The sequence below is a fragment of the Anolis carolinensis genome, chromosome 5 (assembly GCF_035594765.1).
Source record: "Anolis carolinensis isolate JA03-04 chromosome 5, rAnoCar3.1.pri, whole genome shotgun sequence".
NCBI lineage: Eukaryota > Metazoa > Chordata > Lepidosauria > Squamata > Dactyloidae > Anolis > Anolis carolinensis.
In genome coordinates, this window is record NC_085845.1 from 174,687,515 (window position 1) to 174,699,412 (window position 11,898).

The 11,898-nt window shown below is 41.8% G+C and overlaps 1 protein-coding gene across 1 annotated transcript; it reads left to right on the forward strand.

Annotated features, from left to right (window-relative positions):
• The first annotated feature begins 2,618 nt into the window (after positions 1-2,618).
• c1qtnf6 (C1q and TNF related 6) lies at positions 2,619-11,136 on the forward strand. The gene is made up of 3 exons (XM_003220960.4): positions 2,619-2,874; positions 5,385-5,628; positions 7,676-11,136. Exons 2-3 carry the CDS (start codon positions 5,391-5,393, stop codon positions 8,221-8,223), a joined length of 786 nt encoding a protein of 261 aa, XP_003221008.1. The 5' UTR covers positions 2,619-2,874; positions 5,385-5,390; the 3' UTR covers positions 8,224-11,136.
• Positions 11,137-11,898: the final 762 nt, after the last annotated feature.

Below are 11,898 nucleotides of genomic sequence, written 5' to 3' on the forward strand. Positions count from 1 at the left end.
ATCTCCACTTCCCAAAATGAATGAACAGCACTTTGACTTGCTAAACTGGTCAGTTCCCCTAGTATGTGTGTGTTTTGTGTGTGTGTATGCTTGTGAAGGATCCTTTCTTATTTCCACTGCTGAAAAAATACACAAGCTGATTTCTCAGGCAGCAAAACAACTTCATCCAATTCTTCCTGAAAGTAAAGTTTGGTCTGAGTAAACTTAATTGACCTTATTCCCAGCTAGAGATTAATAGAATTGGGCTGTCCTTTCATTGGCTCTAATTTGACCAAAAAGAGGGGAAAGAGCTGGAACAGGCCAGCAAGGGCCAAGCCAAATTGGTGGAGAGCTTGAGAAACATATTTCCTTTGGACAAGAACATCACAATCCCTCTAGCCAGCATGGTTTGAACATTGGACTCCAACTCTAAAGGCCGCAGGCGAATCCCTGCTGAGTTGTGGCAACACACCACTTCATTATAGGGTTGTCATAAGTCAGAAACTACTTGAATGCAGACAAAAAGAACTAGTTACCACTCCAAAAGAAAACCAATTTCTAGATGGAGGGAAGAGATAGCCAAAAGACAGACCAGATCTCTGAAAATTATGTTCATGAGGACAGTCTAGTGGTCATGGTAATGGCCATGCTGGATGGAGGGTTTTTGAAGTTGTAGTCCAAAAGGGAACCTTTTCAAGCTCTGCTTCAAATTGTCATGAGACAGCGCCCATGTTGAAAAGAAAGCTATGAATGAAGGGTTCAATAGCTATAGTAAAAAAAAAAGAAGAAGAAAAGTTATTGGACATTGGGACAAGGAATGAGTCTTGCATCTTGCTGGATATTGGGACAAGGAATGAGTCTTGTGTGTGCAGGGCTGGTGTGCCAGCATGTTGTAGTGGTTTGTGTACTGGCTTGGGCTCAGATCTCCACCCAATGATAAAGCCTACAGAATGACTTTAGGCAAGTCACACACTTTTAGCCTCAGAAAAAGACATTAGCCCTGGAACAAACCCAGCCTGTGACATGGCCACTTCAGTGTCACCATAGGTTGGAAATGACTTGAGGACCCAAAATAACCACAATGATGCCTGACTGGCACTGCCTATATATAACACTATGTAACACAATTTTGTTCCTGGTTTATAAATGTCATTTCCTAATGGGTTCTATTATAAAAATCATGGAAAAGGTTTATTAAACTGCAAAAATGTTGTTTTTGCAGGACATCCTGCAGCACATTTTGCTATAGTTTTTCAATGAATAACTCATAGAATCTCAACCAATTCAACATAGTTTGTGGCAGCCACAAAAACGAAATTTCTGGAGTATGACAACTACTTTCAAAGTAAGTACCACACAATTAAACAGGAAATAACACTTTCAAACCAGGAACAGATTTTTCCCCAATTTTTGTAATTTTTCAGTCCCACAGCACTTGATAACGAATAAGAAATTTATGAATGGAAGAAGGAAAAGGTGTACCTAGAAAAAAACTATGAGTTGCCTTTTCCCTTTCCAAAGTTTTAACAAATCAGAACAGGGCACACACTAGTTCTGTACGTTGGTCGATTCTGAGACCTAGGATCCCAGAAGATGACTGTTCTCCTTGCTTAAACAATGGGATCGATGTGTTGTCAAAGGTTTTCATGGCCGGAATCACTGGGTTGCTGTGAGTTTTCCAATTGGCTGATCGTTTTGTTTCACAGCTCCTTCTGGTGAGTATCCCTGTTCTTTCATTGTTTGTTTGTTTGTTTGTTTGTTTGTTTGTTTAAACTAACTGTCTAACTTTGGATAAAGTTTTGGGAAACTCCAGAGTTTGCTGAAAATTCCAGAGTATCTTATGGCTTCAGGGAAGCATGGGCAGCTAAACTTGATCTGATTTGGTCCCATTCACCATCCAGATTGGACAGCAATAACATTATTCTTTCCCTGCATCATCAGCTCAGGGAAAGGGGGTGATAGTGCCCATATCACCTTGCTCCTAAGTTATCATGGGAATCTGTACAAGCTCTTGGCCATTGTGGGCATTTCTGCTGACATTGGAATGGGGTGTCCACACAACCCTCCCTCAATCATCCCAGTTATGTAGGCATCTCATTTTGATATCAGCAGAGGCCCCTGTGCAACCATGCAATCTTTGGGTTGCTGTGAGTTTTCCAGGATGTATGGCCATGTTCCAGAAGCATTCTCCCCTGGCGTTTCGGCCAAATCTGTGGCAGGCATCCTCAGAGGTTGTGAGGTATATTGGAAACTAGGCAAGGGAAGTTTATATATCCGTGGACAATTTTAACAGAAAGGAGGAAATCATGAACATGAACAAAATCTGGCTACCAGTATTTTTTAAAAACTCTAAAATCAGGGAAGCAAATAAAGTACAACATTTGAAAACGGGGGAATTGCAGACATGAAACAATCAGGGCCAGCTAACACCAACAATCAAAGGATTCCCAGGATGCTGCCAGGCCTTGAAGCTGAAAGGCTTTTCAATGCTAATCAAGGTGATTAATTGCAACATTCACACTTGCCTCCAACAGACAAGAGTTTTCTCCCGCCCTTGGACCTTCCACAGATATATAAACCTCCCTTGCCTAATTTGCTTTTTCCCCCCGAGGAAAGAGTTAACGTGGCAGAAAGAAACCTAACACTGTCTCTTCCAGTTGGAGAGCCCAAACCGAGAGGGAAGGGAGCGGGGAAAGGGAAGGGAAGGGAGCACCTCGGGCGGGATCGGCCCCATCGCCGGCGGTTTGAGGCGCTCCTGCCAAAGACAAGCTCTTAAAGCCATGGGATTCCGGGCGGGCTTCGCGCGAAGAGGTTGTCCAACGAGCAGAGGGCACTGAGCAGCGAAGAAAGCAGCCGAGGAGCCGAGGAAAGAAAGGGACGCGATTCTCCCCTCGGGTGAGCCAGGCTGGGCGAGAGGGAGAAGGGGGAGAGGGGCGAGGGAGGGCAGACCCCTTCTCTTCCGGTGCCACGTTTGTGGGGCGGCGTGGCATTCTCCCCTCCACGCCGCACCCCAACCCTCCAGCCAAACTTTCCCACTCCATTCTTGCAGATGGACTTGGATTAATGCCGACCGCCTCTACTACACGAGCAGTTTAATGCAGTTACTGATTTTAATGTCTTCCCACTGATCTGCACTAGTGCACTGTAGAATCAATGCAGTTTGACATCACTTGAACTGCCATGGCTCAGTGCTCCCAGGAGCTGTAGTTTTCTCAAGGTCTCCTTCGTTGTCTACCCAAGGGGGCTGGTGCATCACCAAACTACAACGCCCAGGATTCCATAGCATGGAGTTAAGTGGCAGGTAAAGTAGTGTGGCACAGTGTGTTAAAGCGCTAAGCTGCTAAACTTGCAGATCGTAATGTTGCAGGTTCAGATCCCGGGAGCGGAGTGAGTACCCGCTGTTGCTCCAGCTTCTGCCAACCTAGCTGTTCGAAAACATGCCAATGTGAGTAGATCAATTGGTACCGCTCCGGCGGGAAGGTAACGGCGCTCCATGCAGTCATGCCAGCCACATGACCTTGGAGGTGTCTACAGACAACACCGGCTCTTCATCTTACAAATGGAGATGAGCACCACACCCCAGAGTCAGACATGACTGGACTTCATGTCAGGGGAAACCTTTACCTTTAAAGTAGTGTCAAAATCCATTAATTCTACAGTGTAGATCAGTGGTTCCCACTTCCCAACCTTTTTTGACCAGGGCCCACTTTGACCAGGGCCCACTCTCCAACATTAGTACCAGAGGGTTACGAATCAGTTCTTGGTCAAGTTTAGATTCAGTTTGGTTATTTGGGGTGCTGATTCAGAAAATTGCATTGGATAGACCACACCAGTTCTAGAGTCTGATACAGAACATATGCCATCCAGTAGTCTCCATCTGCTTGCCCACAGAAAACCATATTTAATAACCTGGAGCTGATGTGGTCTATTCAATGCAATGGTCAGCTCTGCAGAAAGGAGCAGAATTAAAATTAATAACATAACATTAATAAATGAAGGAGGTTCACGGACCACATTTTTGTTCTCACAGCCCACAGGTTGAGAACCACTGGTGTAGATACACTCTAAATTGTTTACATGTTATGATTTTTTAAAAGACCAGAGGATTTGGGACAGATACACAGTTTTGAATGAGGGAATGAGGTTTCCTTGTCATAATATTATTACTGCTCCAATGGGAAGAAAAGAGAATACAAGTATCTACATTTTACAGTTAATAGCAGTGTGGAATGAAAATGAAAAGGGTGGGTGGGTGAGCCTTCAAGACACCCATCAGCTTAGAAGTTCATAGTAATCCCATGAATTTCATAGGGTTTTCTTAGGCAAGGAATGCTCAGATGTGGTTTTACCACTTCCAGCCTCTGAAGTGCCCCCTACAGCACCTAGGATTCATTTATGGCCTCCCATCCCAATAACAAATCCTGTTTAATGTGTTGTCAAAGACTTTCATGGCTGGAATCACTGAGTTTGTGTGAGTTTTCTCACACAATGGCTGTATGGCCATGTTCCAGAAGCATTCTTTCCTGACGTTTCGCTTTCATCAGTGGCAGGCATCCTCAGAGGTTGTGAGGTCTGACAATCTCTGAGGATGCCTGCCACAGATGTAGGCGAAAGTCAGGAAATATGCTTCTGGAACATGGCCATACAATCCGAAAAACTCACAGCAACCCAAACCCTGTTTAGTTTCCAAGATCAAATGACTCTGGTGCCTTGAGGGTATTAGCCTGTGTTTTAAATGAAGAGACTTCATGACCATTCCTGTGGTTCCTATCCAGCCTCCTTTCCCACCCTCCACAGATGCTTTTAACAAAACAAAATAAAGTGATACAAATCCAGTCAGAGATTTCCCATGGTACATCTAGTCTGTCTATTTTGGGCTTAGTAGGAAGTTTATTGTAGACGTTTCTGACATTTATGAGAAAACTTGGTTTTCTCCATTCATTTCTTCAAAGTCACCTGCAAATGTGGCAGCACCATCTAGTGACTGGTTCATCCAAGAGAGACATTTGTCACTGTACAATGGCCTTTGCCTCTGCAGAGTAGTCATTTATGATCTATGTTGGAAGAAAAACATGTGTGCCTTTCACAGTAGCTGGAGAAAGACAACTCCTATTATCCCCAACCAGCTGGTTGGAGGCTACTGGGTTAGGAAGAATTCACACAATCCATCTTGCTATCATGAAGAAACAACTTCTTTAAAAGAGATAACAACACCAACATGCATCTTATTTATTTAACATTATGAGTTCAAACCTGAGAACTGGAAAAGGAGGAGGATATAGTTCTATCAACCTGCCCCTTCTTGTTGCCTCTGAGGTGTTCCTACAGATAATAAAGACATAACAGGCCATCCTTTCACATTACCTCTTTCTAGTTCCCTGATTTTCCTTGTTTTCTCCCAACAGGTCATCATGGAAGCTACCTGGCTACAAATCTCCTTGGCCTTCCTCATACTTCCACTGTTGGTGTTTGGAGCTCCCACTGATGAATCTGGTCCTCAAGATGCTACAACTACCTTGAGGGGTTGCAAGCGTTGCTGTGATCCTCTGGATGTCTCTACATCTGAGTCTCATCGTGGCACTAGTCCCCGCTTCTCACCGTATGTAATGCCAGAGGTGCGTCCATATATCAACATCACCATTCTGAAGGGTAAGTGTAGAGCAGTGATTCCCAAAGTGGGTGTTACCACCCCCTGGTGGGTGCTGCAGCAATCCGGGGGTCGGTGATGGTCACAGGTGCATTTCGAATGTTTTAACTTTTTCTGTATTACCTTTCTATTCTGAGTTCAAAAAATAGTTTCATAATTTCAAACTTCAATGTTCTAATTTACACCTTTCTTTACTATACTTTACGAAAAAGGTAGAAACATTAATACATATATCTTTCTGTTTAATTGCTATTAAAATTTAAAAAAATTAATTTCTAGGGGGCGCTGAGTAATATTTTTTCTGGAAAGGGGGCAGTAGGCCAAATAAGTTTGGGGACCACTGGTGTAGAGCAACCCTTAAGAGCTTTCCCTTTTCCTTCTTTTGATGTGTCTTCCCAATCTGAGATCACCAGGTTAAAAGCTTCCTCCAAGAACAGAACAGTTTTTTTGATGATAGACCTTTATAAACTATCAACTACAATGTATTCATTGGGTGAGTGTCTATACATATTCAGTAAGAAACATGTATAAATGGAGACCCTATCCCATGTCCAATTTGCTAGATCCTCCAGTTGATTGTGTTAGAGGATGTAGCAAATTCCTAGAGAGGATACTCTATGGTATGCTGATAATTTAATGGTGTTTAATCACTTGCGCAGTTTCGTTTAATTGTTATTATGGTGGAAACATACCTTTATTTCCACATACCTTTTCCTGCTGTAATTTGGGTATAACTGAATTTGCTGTCCATCATGCCCCAAACACCAGTGCCCCATCTCTCCTTCTAGTTTTTGTGTCAACCTTTAATCATGGTTATTAAGAAAACTGCAGAAATGTGGAAACACACTGTGAGACAGGGCTTCCAGATCACCCACATAGGCTGGAAGTACTTAAGAAGAGCCCTGCTGAATTAAATCAAAGCCACGTCCAATATTTTGTTCCTACATTGACCACCAAAATCCTCATGAGAATCCCACATGCCTAATATTTGCACAGCCATATTCTCCCACTGCTATTTCCTAGCAACTAGTACCCAGAGGTATACTATATCTGATGATAGCGATAATCTATAACTAACATGACTAACAGCAATTGGATACTTTCTCTTCCTTGAATTTGTCAAACCATCCCTTTGAAATGCCACCAGACAATCAAACTAAGGGGCGCATATATTCCTTATAATTAATCTTCACATAACTGGAGTTCTTTAAAGATTTGTAAATTAAGTTCATGTTTGCTTTCTGGCGATCAGGCATACAGTAAAGCATGCTAAATGTAAGATACAGAGAGGAAGAAAATCATGTGGCCTTTCACCACTTGAGGGAGTAGCTCTGCAAGAAACATGTTAAGACGACCCTGAGTTCGTGCCCATTACTATATCTTGTGGCAGCAAATTCTCAACTATGCTCTGTGAAGCAAAATATGAGTTGAGCATCCTGTATTCAGAATCCAAAATACTCTAAAATCCAAAATTGTCTACATGAGTGGCTGAGATAGAAACCCCTTTGCTGATGCTTCCATTTATGGTACACAAACTTTGTTTCATGCATAAAATTATTTAAAATATTGTATAAAATTACTTTCAGGTTATGTGCATAAGGTATACATGGGACACTAATGAATTTCATGTTTAGATTTGGTTCTCATCTCCAAAATATATCATTATGTATGTTTATGCGAATACAGGTAATATAATATTTTTAAAAATCCAAAGTCCAAACACTTAAAATTCCAAACATTTTGGATAAGGGATGCTCAGCCCATACTTCCTTTTATCCTTTCTGAATCTCCTGCCAGTCTGATTCAGTGGATCACACTGAGTTCAATATTAAATGTGTCTGAGAGAACTAAACATATCTGTGACCTTATTCTCCATACCACACATATGTTTGTTCTCCTCTGCTTTATTAAACCCCAATTAATTTCCTTCTAAGCTAGAAGAATCCCAATGCTATGTGCTTTTCCTCACATGGGAGTGAATGATTGGAGACCCATAGTGTCCCTGAGATATCACCCAGTCTTCTCTTTGTTTTCTCTCTCTTTTTGCAGGAGACAAAGGTGATCGAGGAGAACCAGGAATTCCTGGGAAATGGGGAAAAGAAGGTCCACCAGGGGAACAGGGAGCTCCGGGCCCAAAGGGCAGCAAGGGACAGATGGGAACCCCAGGGGATCCTTGCAAGCATCAATATGCCGCTTTCTCGGTGGGCCGCAAGAAGGCACTCCATAGCAGTGAGGGCTATCAGGCCTTGATCTTTGACTCTGTGTTTGTGAACCTCTACAGCCACTTTGACATGTACAAAGGCAAGTTCTACTGTTATGTGGCTGGCTTATACTTTTTCAGCCTCAACGTCCACACCTGGAACTTCAAGGAGACCTACATGCATGTCATGCGGAATGATCAGGAGGAAGTCATCCTCTATGCCCAGCCTAGTGACCGCAGCATCATGCAAAGCCAGAGCCTGATGCTAGAACTGCGGGAGAATGATGAGGTCTGGGTTCGCCTCTACAAGCGTGAGCGTGACAATGCCATCTACAGCGATGATGTGGACATCTACATTACTTTCAGCGGCTATCTGATTAAGCCTGCTCTTGAATAGATGCTTTGCCCTCTGCCTCCTGAATGTCTGATATGCCTATGAACTGCAGCAGATCATACACAGAAGCATTAAAAGGGAGAGGTGGAGGAGGTGAAGCATAGCTTGGAAATGGTTCTATTTCAGACTGTAGCTCTTAAAATTCTGGGAGCTGTAGTACAAAAAGGAATTCTTCTAATCAAGGAGGAGCAAGCTACACACTTTTTATCCCTCTCACCAATGTGTGCACACCATATATGGTCCTCTAAGGGTTGGCAGGATTTTTTTAAAGCATTATTAAAAAGATTCAAGTGACACCTTATTATAGGCAAAATTGTGGCCCCTGTTGACTTTACCAGGCACCATTTTTTGATCTGGGATATCAAAACAATGGAGAGTTGCAGGTTCAGGGGAATCACTTGTGGCTTTCATAGCTAATGTGGCCTGTGGAGAGCACAATTTTTAGATGTGTGTATGTGTTTTCAAATTGCCTGCCAATATTGATGACCACATGCATGTTGTAGGGTTTTTAAAGGCAAGGAATACTTAGAGGTCATTTTACCATTCTTTCCTCTGAAATATACACTACAGCATCTGGCATTCCTTTGTAGTCACCCAGTCAAGTACTAAACAAAGCTAAACCCACTTAGCTTTCAAGACCAGACAGGATCTGGTGTCTTTAGATATCGAGGCAGGAAACAACTCTTGCTCCTTTGCAAAAAAAAAAGAAGAAGAAGATTTTTTTATATCTAAGAATGTGCACTGAAGAAAAACAGCCATTCTGAATTGTAAGGCATCATTTATCTTCAGTTTCTGATTCATTCTCAAGCTTGCATGTTTTGTCAAATAAGGCTATAAGTACTAAGATTCCCAGGTTTCCTGAATATATCTTTGCTCTAATAACCTGAAGAGCAACAACCTCCACTTCGATTGGTATTTTGTAACTGTTATATTTCAAGTTTTCTGATCCTCCCCTTGTTTGTTGAGATCAGTTAGGCTACAGTTTCCATTGTCCCCATGGCTGAGGACAGTGGGAACTGCAAATCATCTTGAAGTAACAAGGTTGAGGAATATGTGGAAATAAATCATGCCATTATGGGAGGCAGAAAATGCTCAAGTCACCATAATCCTGAAGAATTGTTGGCTCCCAGTAATTCTTAAAAGGTAGTTTTCCCAACAGCTAGCTACTTTAGACATGGATAAACAAGGATGAAAGAAGTTATCTAAAGCAAGTATTTTCTTTCTGATTCTTACAAGTGGAATCTTCTGAGATGTTTTATGTGAACCTCCCTGAAAACTCTAATACTAGGGTGGTAAAACAATGCCACCCTCAATGGTGCTAAATGTCAATTCCCATCTGGTGCTAAATGTCAATTCCCAATATCTGTAGGGTTTCGGGTTCCTCACACCTGATCTATAGAGGTGCCTTGATATTATAACTTCACTTTGCTAGAAGTAGTGGCTTCCAGATGTATTGGATTGCAATGCCTATTGTCCCCATCAGCCCTTCTTCTTAGAGTTTAGAAATATTAAATTTCAACACATTTGGAGGTCACCAGATAAAAGAAATCTGTGGTATGTTAACATAAATGTCTATCTATAAATAGATAAATTGCAATGCACACACTGTCTCATGGGTGCAACTAGAGATGGAGGCCAAATTAAGTCATTGACCCCCCAATAAGAATTCACAGTCTCATGAATTTTCCCCTTCAATCCCCAGTTTTTTAGCATTGCAGAAAACAAGACATTAAAATATTGATATCTAGAATGGCTATAGTTCCTGGGTTTGCATTCCCTTGGTATCTTTGCCTGCCCCCCTTTTTGAGGTCTAAACTATATTTCTAAATACTCAAATTTAGATTTAAGTAACTGCAGCATTTCATTTTTGCAATGGCAACAACATGGTTTCTGAAAAATTAATTCTTATTTGAATGGGCAATGCCCTCATAATACCATTATCCTCGTTAGCTACATCATTGCACTCCTTTCTCATTCCTGTCATTCCTTGAAGCTAATAGATAGATCAACAAATGAAAACTATGTATCCCAACTCCTACAGTTTACAGGTTTTTTCTAGTCTGATAAAGTATACAGTGGTGTGCAGTTTTATTTTGACCTAGGAGGTAGCCCTGCAAAGCAGAGTGGCTTGAACAAGAAATTGAATTCCTCCTTCCTGCGATGCACAGATTATGGAACAAGCTGTTGTATATTTGCAGCGCCTGGCGTCCCTCTGTCTCTCGAGGGAACAGCAGGAATTTCTAGCACTGAATTGCTTCCAGACCTGGGCTTTGAATCCCTTGAATCTTTGCCTCCTTTCCAATGTCAACAGGGCCCTCGGATGCTTCTGCAAGGCAGCTGCATTTAAACACGAGGACAGTTTCTTTTAAGTTTTCCTGGGACAGACTTAGCTCTTGCCTTTCTCCACTCTATTCAGAGAAGGCATTGATCCTTGTTTTTATTTTATAAACATTAAGGTACAGTATTTATATTGACCCATTGATAAATCAACCCAGAGTTTGCAGGTTAACTTTTTGACTAAAATCTCATTATACAAGAAGATATAGGGTAATTGGTTTGGAAACAAAACTGTAAGTAGTTACTTTTTTAAAGTAGCATTCTAACCTCTGGTCAAGATATTCAAATATACATGTAACCAGCACCGGGGGGGGGGGGGGTGAATGTGTGTGCTAGGCTGGCTGCTTGTTTTTTGGTGCTAAATAACATTTCCAATTCTTGGTGCTGAATAAAAAAAAAATTGGTGCTCTTCCAGGACACTAGAAAAGAATTAGTGTTTGCTGGCAAATATATTGGGTTAACTGTGGAATTTATGGTGCTTTATAGAAAACTGAAACAAGCCAAGAAGAACACTTGTGCTTTGTATATATACATGTGTATATAGCCTCGATATTAAATTGCCTTTATTGCACTTTGAAATGGATTTCCTTCCTTCATTACTTTTCCTCTAGTCTGCCAAATGGTTATGAGACTGTGACGTAATGATGTAGACCCATCACATATCATTTCTGTTCAAGTACTCGAGAGTCTGCTAATCTTTCAGCCCCTCAAGGTTTGCACATTTTATTTTTTGCAATGGCAGCAAAATTATTTCTGGAAAAGATCAAAAATTAGTAAAGAGTGAGGAACAATACTCTGAATTTCATTTGGAGCATTCACTCTGCCAATGAGGCCTTCTTTGCCAACTAGCCACCGAAATAAAGAGACAACACAACAGATGTGGGTTAAATTATGGGCAAATTTTATTAATGTTACCTAACTAAACTTTGTAACTTGTAGCTGATTCTAAAGTGTGGCATGAACTTGGTGTGGATAAAGCTGAGGCAGTGGCCATCTTGGACCTACCCCTCAGCTAATTTGGGCAAAATACCTGTGTCCCTGGTTGCAATAACCCTGGACGATCAATAAGAGAAACATGAGAGAGAATTCCACTCCAATGATTTATTGAGGCCAGACCCTCCCATTCCTAGGCCATTTCTGTTTGCTCTCACCTTGGTAATTTTATCCACAGGTGAGGGTTTCAATTCCTGGCATACACACAAAAGGCCTTGGGTATACACCAAAATTGAATCCCTTGCTGTTTTCTGGTATGCCTATTTAAAACCATACCTTCCCTCTTCAAATAGTATAGGGTAGGCAATCCCCCCCCCCCAAGAACATGCGGGAGGGGATTCCTACCCG

What these genes read in the sequence shown, in the direction of transcription:
- c1qtnf6 (XM_003220960.4), top strand. Translation starts at nt 5,391, where the DNA reads ATGGAAGCTACCTGGCTACAAATCTCCTTGGCCTTCCTCATACTTCCA. An exon ending in CAACATCACCATTCTGAAGG is followed by an intron (nt 5,629 to 7,675) that starts GTAAGTGTAGAG and finishes CTCTTTTTGCAG; the next exon opens with GAGACAAAGGTGATCGAGGA.